The 26,011-nt window shown below is 40.0% G+C and overlaps 5 protein-coding genes across 5 annotated transcripts; 3 read left to right on the forward strand and 2 right to left on the reverse strand.

Moving 5' to 3' along the window:
- The first annotated feature begins 324 nt into the window (after positions 1 to 324).
- Positions 325 to 2,434, forward strand: LOC135630829 (putative pentatricopeptide repeat-containing protein At1g68930). Its single transcript, XM_065138058.1, has one exon. It carries the CDS (start codon positions 477 to 479, stop codon positions 1,974 to 1,976), a length of 1,500 nt encoding a protein of 499 aa, XP_064994130.1. The 5' UTR covers positions 325 to 476; the 3' UTR covers positions 1,977 to 2,434.
- Positions 2,435 to 3,146: 712 nt separating this feature from the next.
- On the reverse strand, positions 3,147 to 13,811 carry LOC135631675 (sucrose nonfermenting 4-like protein). Its single transcript, XM_065139430.1, has 13 exons — positions 12,880 to 13,811; positions 12,063 to 12,150; positions 11,481 to 11,666; positions 11,258 to 11,392; positions 11,110 to 11,169; positions 9,717 to 9,806; positions 8,277 to 8,411; positions 6,529 to 6,673; positions 6,266 to 6,439; positions 5,614 to 5,677; positions 5,444 to 5,513; positions 4,023 to 4,140; positions 3,147 to 3,951 (listed from the first exon to the last, which is right to left on the reverse strand). Exons 1-13 carry the CDS (start codon positions 13,002 to 13,004, stop codon positions 3,845 to 3,847), a joined length of 1,497 nt encoding a protein of 498 aa, XP_064995502.1. The 5' UTR covers positions 13,005 to 13,811; the 3' UTR covers positions 3,147 to 3,844.
- Positions 13,812 to 14,051: 240 nt separating this feature from the next.
- On the forward strand, positions 14,052 to 16,840 carry LOC135631674 (pentatricopeptide repeat-containing protein At4g15720-like). Its single transcript, XM_065139429.1, has 2 exons — positions 14,052 to 16,340; positions 16,491 to 16,840. Exon 1 carries the CDS (start codon positions 14,128 to 14,130, stop codon positions 15,883 to 15,885), a length of 1,758 nt encoding a protein of 585 aa, XP_064995501.1. The 5' UTR covers positions 14,052 to 14,127; the 3' UTR covers positions 15,886 to 16,340; positions 16,491 to 16,840.
- Positions 16,841 to 19,154: 2,314 nt separating this feature from the next.
- On the forward strand, positions 19,155 to 20,465 carry LOC135632144 (heavy metal-associated isoprenylated plant protein 36-like). Its single transcript, XM_065140599.1, has 3 exons — positions 19,155 to 19,319; positions 19,415 to 19,487; positions 19,566 to 20,465. Exons 1-3 carry the CDS (start codon positions 19,278 to 19,280, stop codon positions 20,291 to 20,293), a joined length of 843 nt encoding a protein of 280 aa, XP_064996671.1. The 5' UTR covers positions 19,155 to 19,277; the 3' UTR covers positions 20,294 to 20,465.
- Positions 20,466 to 22,982: 2,517 nt separating this feature from the next.
- On the reverse strand, positions 22,983 to 25,704 carry LOC103969259 (small ribosomal subunit protein eS4). The gene is made up of 5 exons (XM_009382752.3): positions 25,604 to 25,704; positions 24,625 to 24,702; positions 24,356 to 24,536; positions 24,085 to 24,182; positions 22,983 to 23,677 (listed from the first exon to the last, which is right to left on the reverse strand). The coding sequence occupies exons 1-5, from the start codon at positions 25,604 to 25,606 to the stop codon at positions 23,240 to 23,242; spliced, it is 798 nt and encodes a 265-aa protein (XP_009381027.2). The 5' UTR covers positions 25,607 to 25,704; the 3' UTR covers positions 22,983 to 23,239.
- Between the last annotated feature and the right edge of the window lie 307 nt (positions 25,705 to 26,011).

A 26,011-nucleotide genomic window follows, 5' to 3' on the forward strand; every position in this document is an offset into this window, starting at 1 on the left:
TCATTTTTTATTGTTTAATTAGGACCAATATGCGCATATAACCTTTCCTGTTCTCACTTCTCATGAATAGTTTCTTCTTCTTTTTTTATTCTGTTGTTATTTTGAATAAAAACCATTCAAAAAATATTTAATTATATTTTTCTAATGACACTTTGGAGATGAAGACATCATCTCGAATTGGTTGCTTTCGAGTGTGTGCGTACAATTAAATCATTATGTACTGTGAAATTTTCGTCATATATAAAATTTCACATGTTATAGTATAAATTGTTAACAAAAAAAACAGTAAATGAGGATTGCCTTTTTCTTCCTTCCGTAAATAAATTAAAATACAAGCATATAAATCCTATTAATACTTATAACTGAATCGAGCTTTTCGTATACTGACGACGGTCAAGATTAGATCCGGGAAGATCTTAGCACTTCTTGTACATTAGTTTCCTTGTGTCGATTCGATCGATGATTACGCCCCCACTATGTTGACACCTTCAGCTCGGGATGAGTACTCCCTCTCCAAGTTCATCAAGATCTTATCCGGTATCAGATCTCCGAAGCAGTTCCAAGCCATCCATTCCTTCATCACCAAGCTCGGATTCTCTCGCTTTACCGTTCTGGTGAGCGGCTTGATAGATCTCGCCCTCAAATGTGGATCCTTGGACGACGCGGACAAGCTGTTCGACGATATGCCCCACAAGGATGTCGTCGCGTGGACTTCCATGATCATCGGCCACGCACGCCACGGGCAGTCTGACAATTCTGTCTCTTTGTTCCGGGCAATGCTCGCCAGTGGCACGGCACCGAATTGGTACACTTTCTCTGGCGCTTTGGCTGCTTGTTCCGGCATCGGAGTTGAGGCCCTGGATTACGGTAAGCAAATCCATGCTCAGGTGCTTAAGTCGAGCTTCCTGGGGCCAGTCGATCCCGTTGTTTACAATGGGTTGCTTGACATGTACTCCAAGTGTCAGTGTCTCTTGTTCGCTCGGAGACTATTTGGTTCCATGACAGTCAAAGGCCTTGTTGCTTGGAACTCGATGATGTCTGGTTACCTGCGATGTGGGCAAGCCGAGGAAGCTTTGGAGTTGCTCATGTTGATGGTCGCTTATGGTATGAGACCCGGTGACTTCACATATGCTATCTGTGTCGACGCGTGCACCGCTCTGGCGTCGATCAAGCAGGGACTTCAGCTTCATGCTTCGATCATCAAAAGTGGATTTGATTCAGACTTGGTTATCAGAAACGGTTTGGTGGATATGTATGCAAAGTGCGGTTGTATTGGTTCGGCGAAGCTCGTCTTTGAAATGATGCCTTCAAGCGACTCGGTGCTTTGGACCACCATGATTTCGGCTTTCGGGAAGTATGGATGTGTTGGTGAGGCAATTATGATGTTTGAAAAGATGGTTGAGCTGAAGATCGAACGTGATGGAATCACGTACCTTGCTGTTTTATCTGCCTGCAGCCATGGGGGGCTGGTCGGTGAAGGTTGGCGCTATTTTCGATTGATGTTTGAGGAAGAAGGCGCCGCCATTGCAGAGTCGGAACATTATGGATGCATGGTCGATCTTCTATGCCGAAGTGGCTGCTTGGAGGAAGCTCTCAGTTTCATTGAAGGCATGCCATTAGAGCCAAGCATTGCTGTTTGGAGTACATTGCTTAATGCTTGTCGGATATATGGTAACACCAAGCTTGGTAAGCTAGCTGCTTGTCGTCTATTTAAACTGGATCCAGAATTCCAGAGCAATTGGGTTATTCTCTCCAGCATACATGCGGCAGAAAGCGAATGGGATAAGACATGGAAGTTAAGGGCAAGCATGAAGGGTGAGAATGTGAAGAAAGAGCCAGGGTGTAGTTGGATTGAACTCGGTGATGGTGTACATGTATTCCACACGGCAGACAGGTCTCTTCCTCAGGTGCTTGAGATCCTCCAGACTCTGGAGGCACTGAACAAGGATTTGATCATCCTACATGTGGAGAGATGAGTCATCCTGTGATGATAAACTTTATAGCTACGGATGAAAGGTCCAGATTTCTCCCATCTATCACAGTTCTTGGAAAAATAGAAGAAACCATCTCTTTCTTTTGATTTCTTCATCGATTGGCATTCTTCGGAGGATCTTTAAAGTGCGGCATACGTGAGGGTAAATTGAATAATCCTTTTAGCTCCGTATCATAAATGATCGACCACTTGCATTGCATTTGTGGCTTCTACGCTGATTACTGAGGTGTAGTGGGAGGTAAAACTATGTATAGTATTATGCATCATGCCTCCAATATTAACTCTATGATGTGTAACTTTTGATAGAAAAATTGTAGTGTATCTATCTGGATCTTCGTTTTAGGATTAGCCACTCATTCACATCATTTTTTTTCTGTCACATTGATTGATTGGTTATTTGTCATGTCCAAAGTTAAAGAGGGTGATGAAGAATTTCATCCACATTTGTTTTTGTACCATTTGAATGTGTCAAAATTATAGTTTCGTGTGTGTCGGTGGTCTTCAGTATGCTACCAAAGACATGATGAAATCAGAGGTGAATTTGCAGACAAGGCTACTGTAATTGAATTAGCAAAGTGTCTCGGTGCCCAAACATCGATACGAGTGTACCTGAAATTTCTGTCATGAGGTTTGAATCGACTTGCTCCAAGTAAACAGGAATATCTGGACGAAGAAGTCCAATTTGTGAAGCAGATCACACAGTTCGCCAATACGGGTACACGTTTATACATCCACCGTGGATATCCTCCCCTTTTGTCAAAATCCAGTTTCTTTGAGAGGATTTAGCATTTGCCAGCACTGAGTTCCCTTCAATCCCAGGCATGCAATGCATCAGCTATTTTGTTGCCAGTAATCGTTAGCTTTTAGTTTGCTAAACCGGTTTGTTCTGATTGATCCAGGTCGAAACCTCACAAAGGCTGAATTAACTTCACTCAACTCCACATTCTGAGCTCTGCCTGGACTGGCATTTGTAAGCCCACAATGGTTTTATTTCTTTCGCATGGAAGTATGATGAATTTGGGAAATGCTAAGTTGAAACACATAGCATTGTTTTTAACCTGACTGATGACTTTGAGAAAAGGCAAAAAAGGTGACAGAATATGTTAAATCAGGATGAATTAAACTTAAATATGAGAGAGAGACATTAAGCATATGATTAAAGAGAATATTTCATTCATTGTCTCTAACCACATTGATGAAATCCAGCGTCAGAAATAAATAAACGCAACACAACAACAGAACAATTACTCTACACAAGCAGCCGAGATACGTCAGCACTGATTCTTGCAATCATGCAATACCATCAAACATTACTGATCAATGACAACATTTAGAAGGAAACAAAAACAGTTCTTAAAAGATAAAATAACCTTAACAGTTGTGGAAATCCAACTTTGATCCTCCACTTCCATTGCCGTGGATCCCAGTAATATAACATCCTCTTTGAGTGCTGCTTCATTGATGGCAATGATTCATCATGTGCTTGTGGCATTAGATATCATTTCTCTGATACCATTAAAGGATCTGAACCCCAACATTCTTTTCACAACATGCCTGCCTGTTGGAATCATCTGATGAATTCTCTGGGCACAAATAGTATAGCCCCTTACAAGCCCACATAACAGCAAATATCTGACACCAATGATGATGATCAAGAGAGATGAGGGTAAGGAGGAGAAAAATAAAACTGAATGTCCTAAACATTTACAGACCCCCTTGCAGCCTTCTACATGGCACCGTCTGTGGCCTATCCAACTAAATAAATCACAGAAGAAAGAAAAAGATGGGATGACAGGCACTCTTCACCAAAAAGTGATGTTTCAACAGTAACCTCAATTGGCTCATAAGATGTCAATGATTTGGTGGCAAACCAAGCAGGAACCTAATTACATCACTAAGTGAAATTATTCCTTCCACACGCTTGCTGCCAGCCTCAACAATGATAACTCGTCGCACCCCTGTCACCAATCAAAGATGGGCATAAGATAACAAACACATGAAAACTAACATCACAATGACCATATTATACCAGGATTTGCTAATTTCTCCATCACTTTTTGTAAAGGATCAGTGCGGAGGCACATCTGGCATCTCTGACCGTTAAAAAACCCGTTCGGTGAGTTTGCATCTTGCCCTAGTTGCAGTGCCTAATTTTGGCATAGAAAAGAACAGAAATATCCATTCAGTTAGGTCATTGAGTAAACAAAAATAGGACACAATTTATCAAGAACTATGGTTGTTTTACATCAATTCATATAACAGCAGCGGAAGTCCCTAGAATGTTAAAAAATGATAAAAGCTTTTTGTACAATGTTTCACAAATTCTAGATCATTGGTTTAGTATAACATAGTGCCACTGATTGTTACTAGGGACTCGAGCACACCTTTAAATTTGCCTTGGTTTTCTACTCACACCTCATCCAGAGGGATTTCCAAGAGCAATATAGAGTTTAGCTTAAGCAGTATTTGATCAACTTTAAATACCGCCCCTAAAGAAATGAATAAAATGTAGGAATTAAATGGAAAATTGCACTGTTAAAAAGGTGATCTATTATACCAAACGAGAACCTAAATTTTTATTTCTTACATCGCTTCCTTCCAATCACATTGTAAGAGTTAGCACATAATGGAAAATTCAAGGCTGTCTGTTATGAAAATAAAAGCCATTAACCTTGGCTTGTATGAATCAAAGAGATAAAGGGTTGTTGACATTTAATCTATTGGTGTCTGTAACCCAAATTTTAATCGGTAAAAGATTACAATGTAATCAGTCATTCATAGTCAATCCACTTGATAAGGAGATGACTAAAAAATTTAAAAGTGGCATCTAGACACCTGTAGTACAGTGAGGGCTGCATTTTACTAAAACACCACACCCGAGAGTTGCCTGTAGTAAATTTACATGACCTTGTCCTCCTAATGGAACAATTTTTAAGATCCTATAGTATTATTGTTTCTAACTGAGGGAGATGAATTTCTCACAATTGACATTTGTTCAGGGCAACATCTACTAAATAAGCTGTTGTTTGGTGAAATCCATGTCCAAATCTACCTTAAGCTGGCAATCAACTACCCAGTGCCTGTTCATCTTTTCCTCATCAATCAAGGACATGAGATCAGCTGGATAAGGACCTTGTGATCCCTTGAGCATGCCAGACTATGTCATTAACTCAATTTGTGGTATGGACCTCATATCAGTCACCCCTCCGCAGACCATTGAAGGTCTATTATACCCCAGAATACCAGTCAATCTTCTTATCCTGGTTAAATCACAGCTTCCATGGCCTCTCAAGTCCCCAAGAGTATTCTGTTTAAATCACAGCCACTCTGGCCTCGAGTCCCAGAGAGTGCTGATGGCATGTTGGCATGGCTTTTACTCAAAGAAAGGAATGCCGATGAATACTTTAGGGTAGGATTGTTTTAATAAAAGAATAAGTTCTACATGTTTACCTGGTGAATACTGATCTCATCAAGGTGTATCTGCGCATAAATTCTGTCTTTAGCCAAAGCTGTGATGTCACTGCAGAGACGACAGAAACCTCCCACATTCACCGAACAACAAATAGAAGGAACATAAAAACACTGGAAAGTGGAAATGCAGAACTGGCAATTTGGCATACCTTCTGGAGTATGTATCCACCAAAGAATCATTGTCATCAACTATGGGTATTGAACTAACTTCAGCTGTAGACAAAAGGTACTAGAACTCATTAGAAACTTGATATGCAATTTATGTACTTGCAAATTTATAGATAAGGTTAACGTTAACTTTGAGGTTAGAAGTGATATAAAAAAGCTCAAAGGTCTTAGGAAAAAAAGGCACATTGATACCAGGCTCAAAATAATACATTCTCAAGTTAACAATAAGTTCTTCATTGGCATGATCAACCCTCAAAAGCATAAAGCTCAAAGTTAACGTAAAGCATGATCCTTATCATTTCACCTAAAGCATGTTAACGTAAAGCATGTTCTTCATTGGCATGCTTTATTTCACCTAAAGCATGTTCCTTATTAAAGCATAAAGCTTTAAAGAAATCATTCAATATGGTATAGCCAAATCAAACTTTTACCACTGATCATCCGGTTAGAAATAAAACAAAAAAAGATATAGAGAAACTGAAATCACACCATGAAAATGACCAACCATCAGAAAATAAAGCAAGATACCACACCAAAAGCAAAGCAAAAAAAAACGAGGATATGTTAAAAGCTAGAGCAGTGGAGAAGACATTGCAACAATTTACAAATCAGATAAACATGCTAAAAGTCCACCTTGAACCAACAAAGAAAGAGCCAAGCTGAGCGATGCATTTGGTCTTAACATGGCTAATGGACGCCCACTTTGATCTCCAATTCGAGGAACCCATGTACCCAATGGAATTTTGCAAATTGGTTGTTGTAAAATTGGTAAAGAACTGGAAGAATGTCTAAAGTGCCTGCAGATACCTGGAAGTTGAGAAGAAAAACTGTTAAGGTCCATCATTAGACAGTGTACAATGATGTGACAGGCACACAACAAACAAGACTTTGCTTACATTGTAGGATTCCTGAAAGAGAAGCAAGATGCAACAACTGTGGAAATGATCCATCTTGAACTGTTGAATGGATAATTGGAACTGTTGACACTTTATTTTGCAGAATCTTCAGAGCTACATCTTTCAAAGAATCATAAGGACCAGCCTAGAGAAAAGATTAGCATTTTATAATGAGTTTAATATGGTATTTATGTATATAATCATTCAAAAAACCATCAGGACAATCCTAGACAAAAGAATAGTACTTTATGATAAGTTCAATATGGTATCTGACTTTATGATAAGATCAATATGGCATCTAAATATATAAATGCAACAGTAATAGTGACACTGAAAAAAATAACAGTAACTTTAAGAATCTATCTTAAAAGCCCCTTATGCCGCAATTAGCTAAGGTAATCATTAAGAAAGGTAAATAAAGTGTAGTCCTATATTTCACAATAAAACAAATCCAGGCCAACAAGAACATAACAAAATTGTGATCCTTTACTACACTGTCAAGGAATTATTAGTTGACCAAGATATAATCTTTGAACACACAAGAAATTCTCATTTAGCATTTTTCATGAATACTCTATTTCAAGGATTGAAATATCGTATCATATCGGAGTTTCGATATTCGCTCGGTACGGTATGGTACTGTATACCGAACGATATATATATATATATATAAGTAAAAAAAATCTTATATTTATAGATAAAAACAAAAAAAAAAATTTCGGCAACGTTGCTGAGGCGACGTCGCGTCGCCTTTTTCGGCGACGTTGCCGAGGCAACACAGCGTCGCCTTTTCCCGCCTAGAGAGAAAGAGGCGACGTTACCGAGGCGACATCGCATATATATATATATATATATATATATATATATATATATATATACACTGCTCGGTAGTGGGCGATCCGTGTACCGATCTGCTGACGGACCGCTACATACCGCCCATACGTATTATTCAAAATTGTAATCCTTACTCTATTTTCTCATATATGAGGGCATTGCACACATCTACTTAACATTCTCTGAAGTTACTGTCAAGTGCCAATTTAATACAGAATCTTTGCATTCTGATAACTAGGATTATCCAAATATTATTATAGAAGCTTGCCTCATCTAATTTATTGCCAAAAATAGGGTGCTAATTATTTATGGTGTTTTAAGCTTGAGATAATAAAGTTACTGATGCTGTCATGAAAAATTATATTTTAAAATGTATCATGAATTATGTGATGATATAAGCATATTTATGAACATGATGAATGGAAGAAAAAAAGAATGAATGAATGAACAAATAGATGCTTGCCTGATGAAAGAAAAAAAAAATCAATGCAATATCATTTGGATGATATATATAGATTCTCTACCAATGGCAGATAGATTAGTGCTAGTAGCCAGTAGGGTGATTCCTTTCAGGAATTAGTGGACCCTTAGACATGTCATCTACACAATTTCTCTATCAATAGTTGGGAAGAAAATGTCCCAACACTTTTGTGTTGAAGATTCAGTCAACCATTGGGATCCATCAGGTGTCTGACCTTAGTGCCAATATTGGATGAGGTGTCAAACATCCCTTAGCAGTAAGGTTCATTATTATAAACTTTTAAAATTAAGGTTCTGTTAGCAGTAAGTGCTCATTATTATAGGACTAACAAGCTAGTCAACCTTTAGTTTCCTCTTTCAACATGAAGATAAAACAAACAAAGCATTTAGTTTGAAAGTATAACTAAATGAGACAAAACAACACGATAGCTTACGTGTATTATGCATCCTTGAACTGGTCTCCCATGCTCATCCAACTGCCTGTAAATTTGATGTTTTCCTTCTTTCCAAGCAGATATTGTGTGTGTCTCAAGTTCTTCCTCTGTTAGGTTTGAGCCATGATTTCCGAGCTGCAAGTCGCAAAAAGTTCATAATTCATAATGAAAACATAGAAATATCAAAAGGAACTAGAAAAAAGAAAAAGAAATAAAATAAACACCTAAACAAAAATCTGGCACTGAACCTAGCAAAGGAAATTTTTGTTTGGCCCAAAGAATGCATAATGCCTACTCTTTGAGTATGACAGAATTCACTGAACCAAGGCGAGCAAAATAACATTTGAAAAGAAAGCACTTAATCCATTGAGAATAATCTGTTAGGAAGAATTTTACTCAAAAGATCTTGCTTAACCAAACAACTACCACTCTGAGCATGTATAAACACCTAAACAAAAATCTGGCACTGAACGTAGCAAAGGAAATTTTTGTTTGGCCCAAAGAATGCATAATGCCTACTCTTTGAGTATGACAGAATTCACTGAACCAAGGCGAGCAAAATAACATTTGAAAAGAAAGCACTTAATCCATTGAGAATAATCTGTTAGGAAGAATTTTACTCAAAAGATCTTGCTTAACCAAACAACTACCACTCTGAGCATGTATTATTACTCGCTTGATCTACATAATTACAGAAACAATTGTCAATAACAATGACAACAACATACATAAATCATCTACAATTATGCTTATAGATCACATGCCCCACTAACACCCTCACACAGGGTTTGCAAGATTAGAGAGTGAAGGAACAAAGTTTAATGTAGCACTTGGAAGGCCACAACATTGCACAACCCCACCCTGTTGCAGCACACTTTGAATCCATGGCAGGTAAAGAAAGAGACAAGAAAGGAGAAGGAAAAGAAGACAGAGAGCTTTCGGCAATTAGGTCAGCCAAGGGCTAAAAGGGAGATGGCAAGGTTCAATTGAAAAATCAATTAGAGACGTAAGTATACTAGTATAGAACAGAAGCTTTCGTGATGGGCATTCTTCCTTGTTTTATCTTTCTTCATCCATAAACAGTTGGTTCCAGAGTTATGATTTCTATAGAAAATTAATCCTTATTTTCAAATTAGAAAGAACTACCTTCAGAATTTCTGTTAAACATCATCTTAAAAATAATCAAATAGTCTGGCTAGACATTCAGATACATGATTTTCTATTAATCAAAGTCAGAACATTTATTTTAGAATAGAAGCAAACATTATAATAAAACTCAAAGGTAGCTAAAGTAAATGTCTTTATCTCTACCATTTCATGATCTAATATCCAAGGAAGATCAGAGAAATATAGCTAACTTTAAACATAATGATTATTCAAACTACAATCATACAAAATGGAATCTACGATAAACAGGGGCAGAAAATATTATATACACACCTCTCTCAGAATTAAAATAAAATCCAATGCACTGAGTACACCAACAAATCGTCCGCTCAAAGAATCCCACAACGGAGCCACAGATATCCCCTGAAAATGTCTTTATTCAGAAAAATTGAGAAAAAACATGATTCTGGAGAAACGAGCATCGGTATAAATGAAATAATTGCAAACTTTAGTAGGTTAATCCTTCATTTTTTGTTTCAAAATTACAGTTTCAATTTCGGATGACATTTCAGTGGTTTCTGTTTTTGTAATACAATTTTAAGATTGACTTATTTGAACCCAAAATGATAAAAAAAACCTGAGAAAATAATGAAATAAAAATCATCGAGGAAGCATTATATGGCCAAAAAGCTAATATTAAATCCAATGGCATAGCATCAATTAACTATGACAGCATTTTAGAAAACAACACACTAGCGATGGAGAAAGCATACAATAGCACAAAATTTCATGAGGACAAGTAAATAACTTGTAGTGGTTTGCTTCCTCTCACAATAAAATCCAGAAGAATGAAGAAATTTCATCAATTAATAATTCATAATGTACTAAAACATTACACAATCATTATGGTTTATGCACCAACAATCGTTTAGTTATATGTTAAGTGGCAATGAGTTTGGCCTTCCAATTCACCATAGCTTGTCGGACAAGGGCCTTGATGCCCCAGATTAAGTTCTTCTGATGCGCCTGAACCTTATTTGTGCATAAATATGTTAACACATGCAAAATTAGACATCTTCCTCTATTATATTTTGTACGTGAACAAAGGCTTAAAACTTGTAAAACCCAGACTTAAAACTTGTAAAAGTCTAAGCCCTTGACATTTATGAAGAAAATCCTATATGTTACTTCAATTTGAAGGACAAAAGCATCAAGAAAAAATAAAATAAATTAAAAACAGAACTGTGTGTGCTTAAAAAATTCTTTCTTTATTAGTCAGCTCAAAATGTAATTACCACCAAAATAGCCAAAAATGAACAAAGGCACGCCAGCTTCCTGCCAATCCAGTCAAAATCCAGATCTCTGTCCAACCTTCATTTTAACATGAAGTTGTGTGCAACTGAACATGTTTGGCAATGGCAACCTTTAATGTTACCATCGTCATTAGATAGTTATTTTCCGCACGATAACTTCCCATCCAGTTATTCAACCTTTTCCCATTTTTATTTTTCAGAACATTCATATCTTAAGTTTAATATGAAAAATTGTGATGCCAAATGAACCATCAGCTGATGCATCAATGCAAATCAAGGTGTTTCACCAGGAATGTGAAACTGTAAAAGGTCAACCTATCTTAATATAAATAGATATACAAAACTGAGCAAACAACATTTTATGCCATCCTGCAATCATAATAATTGACAGCCCAACATCAAAAAGTATATACCTGTTCATATAGGATATGAAAGGCCTGCTTCACAGGCAAATTAACATCAAGAGCAATGACCTGATATTTAAATGAATGTTAAACCATTGGAAAATGTCACCTGATGTAGAAATCATATAAAGTTAGATTACAAATGAAGCATTTGTACCTTGCCTGACTCAGGAAGCAAATCATAAGCTGTATGTGCAGACAAGAATCCAGAAATACGATGGCGTGATATCTTTATATCAGCCTCCGAAATCCTAATAGCAGCATCTTGCACTGTGCCATCTGAAACTGCAACCTGCTTAATACAACAAATTAATACACTAGAAATATTGCATGCATATTGACATATTGCATGCATAACAAAGCTTGTTATCAACACTTACCACATGCTGAAAGGCTTCGTTGTCTACATCCATGCTCATTCTGCTATTAGGCGTCCGAGGACTTAATAATGGAGGTAGGGGATTAGGTTCCCGAGTTAGATAGATAGTGTTAACTATTCCATAGTTTCCCGTGACAGAAGGTTGACATTCATCATGCTTCCACTCACCATCAACATAAAATTTGTACTGCAATTGACAAGACAAAAGTGTAAATATGTCTATCCTAACAAAGAATAATTGCACAACTTCATAAACAAAGAAATCAAGAACATAAATCTCAAGTTACACCAGTTTTGTTATCCTATGACTAGAAAGATTATCAATATACCCAATGATATACCAACTTGTAATTATTGAACAAAATAATAAAAGTCACTACTGTGCCAGAATTGAACTATATGTTTCAATATTAGCACTTTGTCAAAAGGGTGATACCAACTGGTACGTACAAGTTCTACCGGTGTTTAAAACATTGGTAGAAATCACCCTAAGATATATAATGTAAAAAGTGATGTTCCTTAGTATAAAAAGCAAACTTAAAAGCAGTATCCAATAAAAACAGTGTATTGGCCAAGAGTATACCTGATGTAATCCTGGTGCAAGGCTGCAAATAACCTGGAACACTCTTGGGCAACCCTCCACAGGAGACATAGGTAAATATTCAGACCACCTGATGCATGTGATTTGCAAACTCATCAGCTCAAGTTAACAGTGAAACGATAATCTAGATGAACCACAAGTACTATAACCAAGCAGATACAAAGTCGTAAAGGAAGCACATTATTTTTTACTGCCATTGCAATGTGTGTTCTGACATTCTTAGAATAGTTGGGTCTGAACTTCACCTGATCTTTAATTCCCATATCAATCATAAAGACATAAACCATACACCTTCTTGAAACTTGTTGTTTTTTTTGGTATTTTCTGAAGTGCATCTGATATAAGTTTACGAGCAATTTGTTCCTACAAAAGGTAAACCAATAGTTCCAACTCCAAGATAATGGCTGTTTGTGAATGCCACAGATTGCTTGATCAGATGAAAGAGTAATTTCATTAACATATCATTTATCTAGTGAATTTTTCTTAGACATTTTCCATGGACAAAATTTTTAATCTAATTCGCCTGCATCATTGAGTGCCGTGCTTGAGTAGCAATGGACAAAACTGGTTCATATTTTTTTGCCTTTCAATACTAGCTTCATTAGCAATGGTGAAAAGAATAACTAAATTTGAATACAAAGATCAGGCAAGCAATTGTTTAAAAATAAATTAGAACTTGATTCTCATATATAAATTCAAGCTTGCTCCAAGACAAAATAAACATAGATTCATAGCTTACAATCATAAAAACACATCAATGTTTATTCAATGCAGTAAAAAGGAAAAGTTCAAAACCAACCTTGTAAACGAGCCGGTTAGGAAGACCCTTCTCCCACCATAAGGCCAAACAAACCGCGTTGGTACCAGCATGGCACCAGTAACACCAGCTGCCTCTTGTGAAACTTCTGTGCCTGGAGCAAACATTTTGTCCAAGCCCCTAAAATGAACCAATCTAAAGCAGTACGCAGACTAACCTCCTTTTGCGCCTCACCAATAACCCACAAATGCAATCTCCGGCCTCAAGTCAAAAAGACCACCATCCCACCACCTTCTACCGGATTTTTACTGTTCGATATCAGAAAAAAAAGGAGCAAAGAGAGCCCATCTGTAATATAAGTTACTTCCTGCAACGGGATCCTCCACAGCACGCGCAGAGGACCCCTCAGTGATCACACATCCCACGCCAGGAGGCCGCGAAACGCCCAATATAGCATCAAATCACCACAAAGCCGGCTAGAAAAGGTATCTTCCAACTCAAATCTCACTTCCTAAAACACTTCTTAAACCAAAAAGAAAGCAACCAAACTCTACAATTCCAACCAGAGCAACCACTTCCAAATCCCCTAAACTCCAAATCCAACCACCATCCCCGATTCAATCCAAGCTCTGACCTCAGCAGGCCCTTCGACTCCAACAATCAAACAAAAAATCAAGCGAGATCCACGAAACAGAAAGAAATCGATCGGATTCCCAACTAGCCCTTGCAACAGAAGCAACCAGAAAATGGATCTCCGGACTCCGATTCCACGATCGCACAAGAGATTCTGAGATGCCAAATCCGAAACCCTAATCCTAAGGTTAAGGGTCGACAAATCTCACCGTATTCCACGACATCGGCTCGATCCTCGCGGGGAGAGGAAGTGGCGACGGGAGAGAGAGGTGTGGCGACGAAAAGGGAAGAGGAAAAAAAAAAGAGGAACGGAGAGAGAGCGAGAGAACAAAAACGGAAAGCAAAAATCCCAAATAAAAATTAATATGCCGTCCTTTTCTGGGGTTCTTGTTGGTGGTGAAGGGCAGCAGAGAGAGAAAGACAAAGGGTACGCGGGCAGCGCTTGATCGGGCGATAAAGACCATCAATTCTAGATCGTGTGGTCTGATTCTCCTCACTTGTGGGCCCAATTTCGGCTGACCGAGATTCTTGGGCTTTTGGGCCGGTTAGCGTACATCGAACCGGTCCGCCTTCCGGTCCGTTATGTTGCAGCTTTGTTTCCCTCTCTTTAATGGCACGTTGTGGCCGCCGAGCTGGAGAACAGTTTGGTGAGAGCTGATGTTGTTGGACTCCGCCATCATTTGCCGCCTACGGGGCTCCTCTGATCTGCTCACCGTTGCCTCCTCCCACGCCGCGCTCCTCAAGTCGGGCGCCCGCACCGTCTCCGTCATCAACCATCTCATCAACGCCTACGTGCGACGCGAGGCCGTCCCTGACGCACACAAGCTGTTCGACGAAATGACCGTGCCCGACGTGGTATCCTGGACTTCCTTGATGGCCGGCTATGTCCACGTCGCCAGGCCCGATGACGCCTTATCTCTGTTCCATTACATGCTGAACTGTGAGGCCCAGCCAAATCCTTTCACTTATGCGACGGCCATCAATGCCTGCTCTCGCCTTGCTGACCTCGCATTGGGTCGGACGATCCATGCCCGGATGGAGACCTGCGGCGTCCGATCGGACGTCGTCGTCTCCTCTGCTCTCCTCGACATGTATGGCAAATCTAACGAAGTCGACGATGCCCGTAAGATCTTCGATGACATGATCGAAAGGAACGTGGTTTCTTGGGGTTCAATGATTTCAGCCTACGCTCAGAATGCCCGCGGCCATGAAGCACTTGCTCTTTTCGGGGAATTCCTTCGAGCGAGCTCTTCAATGAGCTTGGTTCCGAATCACTTCATGTTCTCCAGTGTCGTCAATGCTTGTGCTAGCGTGGGAAGACTAGGCTTGGGGAGATCGTCACATGCATCGATCGTTTGCCGTGGATATGATTCCAATGAGGTTGTTGCGGGCGCATTAATCGACATGTATTCAAAATGTGGATCCATTGACTATGCAAGAAAGGTGTTCGATCATATTGAGTGTCCTTCTTTAGTCCCATACACCTCCATGATCATAGCAGCAGCAAAGTATGGACTTGGGAACCAGTCACTGGAACTGTTCGATGAGATGATTGCTCAGGGAGTGAAGCCTAATAGCATCACCCTCCTTGGCGTCCTCCATGCTTGTAATCACTGTGGCCTCGTGGACATTGGCCTCCTGCACCTGAATTCGATGAGAGACAGACATGGCATTGCACCGAGCATGAGACACTATACCAGTGTGGTCGACATGCTTGCCCGTGCAGGTCGTCTTGATGAAGCCCACGAGCTCTCCAAACAAGTTAAGGCTGATGGTGATGATGCTCTGATGATATGGAGTTCCCTGCTCTCGGCTTGCAGGACATTCCAGCGGTTGGACATTGCAGCTGAGGCAGGGAAGAAGCTTGCAGAGTTCGACCGAGACGTGGCTGGTGCATATGTGGCAATGTCGAATGCCTATGTGGCAGTTGGGCAGTTGGAGAGTGCGACGAGGATTTGGGCCGAGATGAGCAGGCGGGGGATCAAGAAGGAGCCTGCTTGCAGTTGGGTTGAGCTCAAGGATGTAGCTTATGTGTTCTACACTGGGGAGGTTTCATCAGCTGGTCCAAGACAGGTGGAGTTGATGGAGTTGTTGAAGGAGTTGGAGAGAAGGATGAGGGAGAGGGGATATGTTGGTGGAGGGAATGGGTGGGGGTTGGATGGTGTGGAGGAGGGAGAGGAAGGAAAGGGAGTGATGGTTGGAGTGCACAGTGAGAGGCTGGCTTTGGGGTTTGGGCTTATAAGCACACCTAAAGGGATTACCATCCGGGTGATGAAGAACTTGAGGATGTGTAAGGACTGTCATGAGGCATTTAAGTTGATCAGTGACATTGTTGAGAGGGAGCTTGTGGTGAGGGACTTAAATAGGTTTCATCAATTCAAGAATGGGTCTTGCACCTGCAGAGATTACTGGTGATTGTATCATTATCTACACAAAAGCATGACATGCTACCAGTCTACTATCTGGATGCCTCTTGAGGACCTTAATGGCTGGGGTTTCTGTAAGAAATGGAATTAAGGAGAGAAAGGGAACAGAGTGATGGTTGGAGTGCATGGTGAGAGGAAAAGGAATGACCATCAGGGTGATGAATAACTTGAGGCTGTTAGGGACTGTCATCAGGCATTTAAGCTGATCAGTGACATTGTTAAGAGGGAGCTTAAGTGGACTTGAATGGATTTCATTCACCTGTTCAAGGATGGGTCTGACACCTGCAGAGATTGCTAACGATTGTACCAGTATCAACACAAAAACCCTATTTACTATGTGTTGGTTGCACCAGCACTTGAATACGTCTGGCATGCAAGACAATGTGATCAGTCTGCTATCTGGATGCCTATTAAGGGTCTTATTGGCTGGGTTTCTACAAAATGGTGAGGATCATCAAGGTGTTCACCTATCATTTCTGATCCTATTCTTCCATGTGAAATCCTAAATGAGGATAATTCAGCTGAGTGCAGCTGTATGAATAGTTGCTGATAATATGGTGAAGTGTCACTAAGATTGCTTCTTTTGTTATCTAGGTGATAAAGCTTGAGGCGTGATAACAGTGTCTCTGTTTACAAGGATAAGACTGCATGTATCGATCCTTTCCAGATCTCACAGACAGGAGTCTTGTTCATTGGTCTACACTTTTGTGATGGTGAAGGATATAGATTAAGATGATTCATAATGGACATAAGAGAGAAAGAAAGCGAGAGGGGAAAGCAAGCATGTAGGATGAACTGACAAGGATAGAGACAGTAGCTGCATTGAAAATTAAGTCGTATCAGCTGAATGGAGGTTGCTTTGTCAGCATTTCGTTCTCAGAATTTGTTGATACAAAGGAGCATATCCTCTATTGTCCCTATTGTCATGATTTTTTGTGCACCAGGTAAATTTTATAAAATTAGAATTGATCATTACCATAGGGCAGCACTAAATTTTCATGAAGCAACCGCATGAACTTTTAACACAAATACTAGCAGATGGCTTTTTATGGATAGAACCTCAGGGTTCTCTTTTTTCTGTATGGCTGATGAGGTAGGCTCATCACCTATTCATCTATCATCCTTTTTTTTTTTTACTAATACAAGTTTTTCTTTCTTTTGCTTCAGAAACAAACATAAATACTAGCAGCGAAGCATCATCTTTAATGAAGATGTTGACAGCAAAGGAGTATAGCATCAAGGTGGCATTAAGTTCTGAAGTCATTGGCAGGCTGAAATCTTAAAGATGAGCAAACATGGAGAATTATTTGCATCACTGAGATATTATATTGGTAATATTACATATCTATAAGCTGCAGTACATCAGAAGCCTAAGTTTACTGGATAGTTGATGCACCGAACTACATCCTCCTATACTGCCTTTCCAAATTGATAGCTTGTGAGTGGACTAAAACCATTGATTAATGGGAGAATCAACTGATCAGCCATGCTCTGCTGATCTTGGCATCTTATGCTTTGCTCATTGGTACACTTTGATCACATAACTCTAACCCACTGAAAAAAAATTCTGATGTGATCCAAGATGTGTATATTTAGTTGGCAAATTTTGATTGCTGAACATTTTTTATGGCTATTTAAAAGATCATGAGCAACATCATTGCATTGTTCAAGAAAGTTAGGGTTACAATTATCATGTGGAAATTAAGGACAACCTTTTGGTCGCTGTAAACAGTTGTTCTGTATACTCTCTTAGAAAGTGGGCACTGAAGCCAAACAAACATAACTTTTCTCTTGCTTGTCTCTACTCCATTGATTTGTGATCAGAGGATTAGTTTAATACTGACAATTAACAATTTTGGTAGGAAACAAAGAGAAAAATTATTCTCTTGATTGAAGGATTCTACTCCATGTAAGTTTGACTTATACCGCTAAACATGACAGGACTTCCTGATGGCCCATCATCTGCTCAGAAAGTTGAGGTGTTGTCATCCTACAAGATATGATTCAAGTACATTTAGACACCATGGATCACTATGATGACACCTCTCCCTCTCTCCCTCTCTCTCTCTCTCTCTCTCTCTCTCTCTCTCTCATATTCAAGCAACAGCACCAGGTACTCTCTTTAGCCAAAAGTGTGATGGACCACCACTAGTGCTTCTATTGACAAATCTCAATTGCAATCGCCTGGTTGGAGCTCAGAGAGCTCCAGTGACCCTCTCATGTTTAAATGACTTCTAGTTGATATTATGCTCATCTTGGATGCTGCATGCATGAGGTTTCAGCGAATTCCTTTTGTTCGTTCTTTGTAGAAAGAGATCGATCACTAGGCTGTGTAGCTTACAGTGTCGGTGAGAAGTTTGCAATGGAATATTTTCACTTTTCCTGCCTTGTGCTAAGAGAATTTAATGCGAGAGAGAGAGCTGATGTTAGCAATTAGCTTTGTGCAGCACAATCTACACCTAACAATGACACTATCAACAGTGGAAATGATTCCCATCTTCTGATCCACCGAGAACTTCTGAACGTTGATAGGTTGGCAAGAATGCTGCATGTGATCATGAGGCATCTTATAATTTACAACCATTCTAATTTTCTTTTCCTTCAGGATAAAAACAGAGGATTTATATCAGTTCCACCAACCATGCCATTGCCTCAATTTAATGCATAAACATTAATGTTCCTGAATTAATCATAATGGTGTGTGCCAAATCTGGTCTTCTGCTCTCTTAATTCTTGTTCTCGTGCCTCTTCTTCCTTGTCTTTTACTGTCATTGAAGGTTTGATGGAAGACACAGATTTAGATTGTTAATTTTGGATAGATAGCTAAAACATGATTATGTGATGTCTGTTGGCCATCTGGTAGAACAGATTAAACTTGGAATGATAATTCTTTTGCCTTATCATTTGGAATTCTGATAGAGTGATTAACAAATGAAATAGCCATCTTGTCACCATCTTTTTGAGGTTAATCTCCAAGGTTAGGACTGATGAGAAAGGTATTACAGATGAGTGGATCATCACAAAATGAAGGTAAATCCAAAAAGTATTTATTGTTTTACCTCTTTTTTTTCTTTTTTGTTCTGTAGTACTGATGATGGTAGAAAATTGGTGAGATTTAACAACAAAAGGAAAAGAGAATAAAGATCATGAGTGCTTTAACCTATGAGATTCATTTCACAGTAACAGTTGGTGGTCCTTAAAATCCAATCTCAGGTTACAATCCATATGGAGTGGCTTCATTCCTCCTCCAAGGCCCACACTCTTCCACTCCCCTCCCCCTGTTCTCTCGCTCTTTTCACCCCCCCCCTTTTCCTTTGGTCTCCGCCAGCTTTGATTCCCCACTGCCAAACTCTTCTTCCTCCCCCTCTGCTCTCTCTCCCCATGGCAGCAGCCGAAGAAGGTCCTGAACCACTGAAATACCAGGTATTACTACCTCATCTCTTCCTTGTCACTCTCCTCTGCTTCTTTCCTTTGCTTGGACTCTGAGAAGTGAAGCTGGTTCTTTGGTGATGCTGCAGACTTTGGCCTTGAAGGTCTCCACCCACTGTGAAGGCTGCAAGAGGGAGGTGAAGAGAATCCTAAACATGGAAGGTTTTGTCCAACACCTCTCTCTCTCTCTCTCTCTCTCCTCAGTCTCTCACTGTAGACATGAACATGTGTGTTCCTCAGGGGTTTACAGGATTAGCTTCGGCCCGCAGCAGCACAAGGTTGTGGTGATCGGAAACGTGGCTGCGGAAACCCTCGTAAAGAAGCTCACCAAGTCGGGGAAGCATGCCGAGCTCTGGCCCGAGCCGCTGCCGGATGAGAACGCCGGTGGGGGCGGGGGTGGCAAGAAGAAGAAGAAGAAGAAAAAGAAGAGCAAGAACAAGAGTGATGGCATGCCAAATGTGCCACCGGAGGTCCCCGAGAACAATCAAAGCTCCTCCGGCGACGAGAGCTCCCCCGAAGCTCCCGATAAGCCAGAGGGGGAATCCCCGAAGGGCGACGACAAGGAGCCGCCTCCGGCGCAGGAGAAACCGAATGGAACGGAGAAGGCTGCCGCCACCAATGCAGGTGGCGGCAAGAAGAAGGGGAAGAAGAGCCACAACGCAAACAACAACAACAACAGTGGAGGCGGTGGCAATCCTGGTGGACCCGGAGGGCCTCCACAAGAGTTCGGCAAGAAAGCAGCAGGCGGCCTTGCGATCCCACCGGCACTTAACCTTCCCTTCTACAGCACCTCACAGCTGCCATCTTACGTGGTGAGCTACAGCTCGGTGCATCCGAGCAACAACTACGGCGGAGCGTACCACCCGGCGGCGCCGATGCAGCACGGCAACTTTGTCTACTCCACGGCCGCCCCCGGCTCTTGCTACATCTTCAGCGAAGAGAATGCCAATGCTTGCAGCGTCATGTAGTATATACCTTTCCTTTATCACCGGCCCTTCAAGTACGTTGCATGGGTCAATGGAGTCGAGCTTATCGAGTCGGATTTCGGTGTATTGTATTGACGCTGCAGCTTTTGTTGTTGTTTTGTTTTATCATGTAAATAATGTTCGAAGTTAATCCAAAAACAGAGGATTAATCTAACTTCTAGTTCGTGAATTTTTTATATTTATTAAAATAAAATATATTTATTGAGTAATAAAAAAATAAGATTAAATATTTTATTTTTAAAAATATAAGGATCTTAATATAATTATAATAAATAATTTATAATTAATCTTATTCAAATCGATAGTCGAGACATAATATTATCTATATCTATATAATTAATCTATATATCTATATCCTTAATATAACAAACTGGGATCTTTCACTTCGATACTATCATATATTCACCAAATATTATCCCTCGAGCAACGATGAAGACTAGGTCTGCAGTACCGAACTATACCGTCCGATACAGGCGGTACGTACCGATCCGACAGATTGTCGATACGCGGACCGTTTGTTACCGGTTCGAGTGCACTGTAGCAGTGCTACAGTACTCGGCACACCTGAGTGTACCGCTTGGTATATCGTATCGTACCGATATCGAGCCCAGATTAAAATATTGATACGGTACGGTATTGTGTACTTTGATGAAGACAAATAAATACATCATGTCTATCGTGGGGGTTTGAGTGGAGCAGAACTCCACTCAGGAAGCAGGATCAGGTGACTCCTTTTGGCAAACAGGAAGCAGGATCAGGTGACTCAAAACCATGCTAAAAGTCAACTCATGAAAGCAACAAATCAAAGGAGAGCATGAGATTACATCCAAATGAAGTTACCAACCAACCATCTCACTAAATCATCACAATTCTACTTCACAAATACTCCCCCCTGAGATCAATCCACATCTGTACAGTTGGCATAGGTGTGTGAGTACTAATTGATTTGTAAGAGCGCTCAAATTCAGAGCATGCATGCACTTGAGGTATTTCCATATAATTAAATTTCCATGCCTTTCTATCTATGAATGTTCCTGAGATGGGAGTCTATAGATACTTGTACAAGATGTAACTCCATAAATTTATATACCACTAGGCATCATCACAGTATTCCAAATCCTTTTTGACTTCCCACATGGCCACCATCCATGGCTGGATTCTTTTTGGCCCAGACTCAGCCTCTCCAATGGATGCTTTGTCCTTCCAAGACTCCTCTAGAAACTGAAAGGAACATGAGAAAAGGGGGATGGGAGTTATGATGTGGTATCTTTGTGGGTGACGATGCCATTCCCACACCACTTGCTGCCACCAAAGGTAGCATCTCTGCCAACAACGAAGGCATCTACTTTTGCGATATGGCCAAATTTCCATGCATTACTTTTATCTTAACCCCTGGGAAAGCATTGCCGATGGTGTGCATCATATATCCCTACTATATTCCACATCCTTTGAGATCATTTTATTTCTTACCTAATTCTGTAAAGATCATGATATGTGGCGAAGGAACAACAGTGGAAGAGACAATTGCAGAACTGAGATGGAATTCTCTCAGCATCATCAGACAGCAGCCATGTCTTCTGCGAAGTTTCGAGACATGTGGATTTGTCTTGAGGGTGGAAATAGCCTAGGAAATATATTTTGCAATGTAAGAATTATTAACTCCAAAGCAAATCTTTGTGACAAATCTGGACCCAGTTCTTGTCATATGCTCTCTCTCTCTCTCTCTCTTAACCCTTAAGAGAGAATATTTTGTGACATAAATATTTTGTCTTGAGGGGGGAAATAGCCTAGGAAAGATATTAACTCCAAAGCAAATCTTTGTGACATAAATCTGGACCCAGTTCTTGTCATATTCTCTCTCTCTCTCTCTCTCTCTCTCTCTCTCTCTTAACCCTTAAGAGAGAATATTTTGATCTGCTAGGAAGTCCTATACCCCTCTCAGCCTTTCTATGGGAGCTCTCTCTCTCTCTCTCTCTCTCTCTCAACCCCTAAGAGAATATTTTGCCACTGCAAGGAAGTCCTATACCCTCCTTACCCTTTCTATGGGATCTCTCTCTCTCTCTCTCTCTCTCTCTCTCTCTCCCTCTCCATCAGACATTTGTAACTGTAGAACTGCAGAACATCATTATATAATTTTTATATAAATACAAGTGTCAGTATATACATAGCAATTAGCAAGATGAAATATTATAGCGAAATGGAGGTGGTTTCCTTTCTGTTGCTCTAATCTCTGACAGAACAATTTTGGAGTAAGATCAAGAATATAAGGATACAAAATAAGAAGGATCAATACACATGACTCCCTCATAATTTCAATAATTTCTACATCAAGAAAGAATGGAATGGAATGAAGAATGAGAAGAGAAAAGAAGTGGAATGAAGAATGAGAAGAGAAAAGAAGAGAGACTTGTTGGCTGGTGCAAAGCTCTCTTGTTTGAAGAATAAAATTCTGAGACATGCAGTAATATTTGCCAGCTTTGAGCAAAACGGTAACCCAAGATTGATTCGTCAAGCATGGAACAATACAAACGTGACTTTTGTTCCAAGACACATACTCTGTTTGCCACTTTCCTTGATTTGCCCAAAACTTAGCCATTTCAAATTTTCCTAATTTTTACCATTTTTCATACGTGTAACACAAAATCCAATTTCAATCTTCTACACCAGAGAATGAAAGAGTAATAGTTCTCAACCAAATAGATATCCGAATTCAACAGTTTGACCGGCAAAATGGTGAAACTTGAAACAACCCTGCTCATGAAACTACAACCATGACAAACATCTCATTTTCTACTAATCATCCAAAGGGAAATTGGCATGCAAGTAATAAGAAAAGAAAAAGGGTCCAAATTCGAGTAGTCATGACCATCCCTTTCCGCAGCAAATAACAAACCATAAAACAAAAATTCCGGTGGTCGCAGAGCAGGTCTAAGCAGTGGCAGTTGCACTGGCAGCAGCCAAGCGCTTTCTTGCTTCCTCGATGATGCTGAGCTTGATACCCTTGCCTTTGGGAAGTGACACCCATGGCTTCGTGCCCTTACCAATGGTAAAGACATTGCCCATGCGAGTTGCAAATTCATGGCCGGTGGCATCTTGGACGTGGATGGTCTCAAAGCTCCCCTTGTGCTTCTCTCTGTTCTTAATCACACCGACACGACCGGTATTTCTCCCACCAGTCACCATGACAACATTTCCAACATCAAACTTGATGAAGTCCACAATCTTGTTGGTCTCCAAATCAAGCTTGATGGTGTCATTGGCCTTGATAAGAGGGTCAGGGTAGCGAATGGTACGACCATCAAAAGTGTTCAGGTAGGGAATGCCCTTCTGTCCAAACTGGACAGAGCGAACCTTGCAAAGCTTGAACTGTGGAGTAGAAAAAAAAGGCTTTTTTAACACAGTAAAAGATCTCAAGAACTAATTATCATTTATATTCACATATTAGATTTTCATATAGCAGAAAATTGATCCTTAAAGGCATGCCAATGATTTTACCTTCATATAACTAGTGATATTATCCATTACAAGTTTTAGCAGTTGAAATAGTTGTTTCAAACCATATATTATCCATTACACATTCATATAACATAGAACTATTATTGTTTCAAACCATAAGAAACATAGTTGACAAGTAGACCAATAATAACAATACACAAGAGACATGACTAATCTTCGACAGGCAATTTTCTTCTATAGTAGAAGTTAAAATCAAAATTTGTTGTGAGCAGTTCAACAAACAATTTATAAAAGAATAAACTATAATGTCTACAGACCTTGGATTCTTCATCCCTTATCGAATGAAGACGGAAGCGTCCCTTGGTGTCATAAAGAAGGCGGAAGTTCTCATTTGTCTTGGGGATTGAAACAACATCTGCAGATTTCAGACAATTTTACAAAAAAAATCCACCAAAATAAACATAATGAAGATGCACTACATCATAAACTAGATGTAATTAAATATAAACAAAGTGATTTTAGGGTAAACAAAACCGATACTGGAAAAACAGCTAAGCATATTACATCAAAATAGGGTTGACTGCATACCCATGAAACCAGCTGGGTAAGTCTTGTCGGTCCTGACTTTTCCATCCACCATCACATGGCGTTGCATCAGTATAGCAATGACTTCACGGTATGTTAGAGCATATTTCAGCTTGTTTCTTAAAATAAGAATCAAGGGCAAGCATTCCCTGGCTTTATGAGGGCCAGATGATGGTTTGGGAGCCTAGTAGATAATAAAATCTGGTACTCAGACAACTGCATAAACAAATGAAACAAGATGAAGTACTTCAAGGAAAAGATTTTTAACTTACAAAAGCTCCACCAAGCTTGTCTAGCATCCAGTGCCTTGGGGCATTGAGCCTCTTCAGATGCTTCTTCAATCCCCTGGCCTGAAGTGCATCAAATGAAACTAAGTCCAACAAGCAAGAAAAAGAGTGAACGATCATGTATTTCATGAAGAATTAGGATGTATATTGATGGGCACCTAGAAGGCAGAAAAAAAATGACTGGCCTAGTTCTAAAAAAATAGTCCATCAAGACCTGTCATGGTTCTTGACAAGCACCGCTCTGTAAACAATCATCTCATGGAGCAATCAAACTTCCAATTTGTGCCTTCGAGGCCAAAACGACACCACAAGACTAAACAGAAGTCACAGGCTCCTGTTTGCTAGAGATCTTTGATATCTACAAATCCAGCGTATTGTTTTCGTCTGATCCTTGACAGTTTGCGTGTCTAGAACTGGTGTCGTTTCGTTAGTCTCCTTGGAACCCTCGAGCACCATATCAAAACTAGGGTGGCAACAGCCATCCAGTACCAAACTACCACAAGACAGCTCCTAAAACAAAGTTAAAGAGAGAAGATATATAGCATTGCCAATCATAGCTTTATCAAATCTTAGCCACAACAAAAAATCTTCATCACGAAGTATTCAAGATGCAGACAAGTGAACAAAGGTTTTCAACTGAAAAATATGCTTTCAGAGTGCATGAAACATGATATTCAATAATCAGTGCCCACCAACATCCCCAAAGGCACATACCAGAAACATTAATCCATCTAAAACTGCACAGATTCACGTCAAATCAGCTATATAACCCTTACATTGTAAAATGTAGGCACTAAAACCATGCAAACCTACTGAGATCAATATATTAATCACTACATGTCGACGCTTTTCCGGGCATAAGAAATTACTAACACGAAGGACTGATCTATGAACCCTAGATATGCAGGCAAACACCAACAAGCAATTCATCAAGCCACGGGAAAGGATGAGAAACGAAACGAACCATTTTTCCGGATCTCGGCCGCCTCGCTTCGCCGCCTCTCGAGAGAACTCGGAAGCGCCGCTGAACACCACGAGAAGCCGACAGGAAACCCTAAAGGTGACGCGCGGTCGCTACTTAACAGCTCGATGTGGCCTCCACTCCGGTTCTGGTCCAATCCGGTCCGGTCCAACTGAACCATGTTAGACACCAATCCAATGTTATTATTATTATTATTATTATTATTATTATTATTATTATTATTATTTACTCCTCGGAAATAAACTTGGCACACGTGCTATACTTTGGTGCGCTATCTACACGAGTTATCGGCACTTTTGACTCTCAACTAATATCGGCTCTTAGTAATATACAAACATCAACTTAGATATCAATCATACAATTATATATATATATATATATATATATATA

The sequence above is a fragment of the Musa acuminata genome, chromosome BXJ3-2, assembly GCF_036884655.1.
Source record: "Musa acuminata AAA Group cultivar baxijiao chromosome BXJ3-2, Cavendish_Baxijiao_AAA, whole genome shotgun sequence".
Lineage (NCBI taxonomy): Eukaryota > Viridiplantae > Streptophyta > Magnoliopsida > Zingiberales > Musaceae > Musa > Musa acuminata.

Bases quoted from the DNA above. Each gene is read 5' to 3' on its own strand.
- LOC135630829 (XM_065138058.1), top strand. From the start codon at position 477: ATGTTGACACCTTCAGCTCGGGATGAGTACTCCCTCTCCAAGTTCATC.
- LOC135631675 (XM_065139430.1), bottom strand. From the start codon at position 13,004: ATGTTTGCTCCAGGCACAGAAGTTTCACAAGAGGCAGCTGGTGTTACT. The intron at 5,514-5,613 runs GTATGCCAAATT...TCGTCTCTGCAG, and splicing joins GTGGATACATACTCCAGAAG to TGACATCACAGCTTTGGCTA. The intron at 3,952-4,022 runs GTATAATATGGT...GATTGGTGACAG, and splicing joins GGAGAAATTAGCAAATCCTG to GGGTGCGACGAGTTATCATT.
- LOC135631674 (XM_065139429.1), top strand. From the start codon at position 14,128: ATGTTGTTGGACTCCGCCATCATTTGCCGCCTACGGGGCTCCTCTGAT.
- LOC135632144 (XM_065140599.1), top strand. From the start codon at position 19,278: ATGGCAGCAGCCGAAGAAGGTCCTGAACCACTGAAATACCAG. The intron at 19,320-19,414 runs GTATTACTACCT...GTGATGCTGCAG, and splicing joins CTGAACCACTGAAATACCAG to ACTTTGGCCTTGAAGGTCTC. The intron at 19,488-19,565 runs GTTTTGTCCAAC...TGTGTTCCTCAG, and splicing joins GAGAATCCTAAACATGGAAG to GGGTTTACAGGATTAGCTTC.
- LOC103969259 (XM_009382752.3), bottom strand. The intron at 24,537-24,624 runs GTAAGTTAAAAA...ATTATCTACTAG, and splicing joins ACAAGCTTGGTGGAGCTTTT to GCTCCCAAACCATCATCTGG. The intron at 23,678-24,084 runs GTCTGTAGACAT...TCTACTCCACAG, and splicing joins TAAGGGATGAAGAATCCAAG to TTCAAGCTTTGCAAGGTTCG.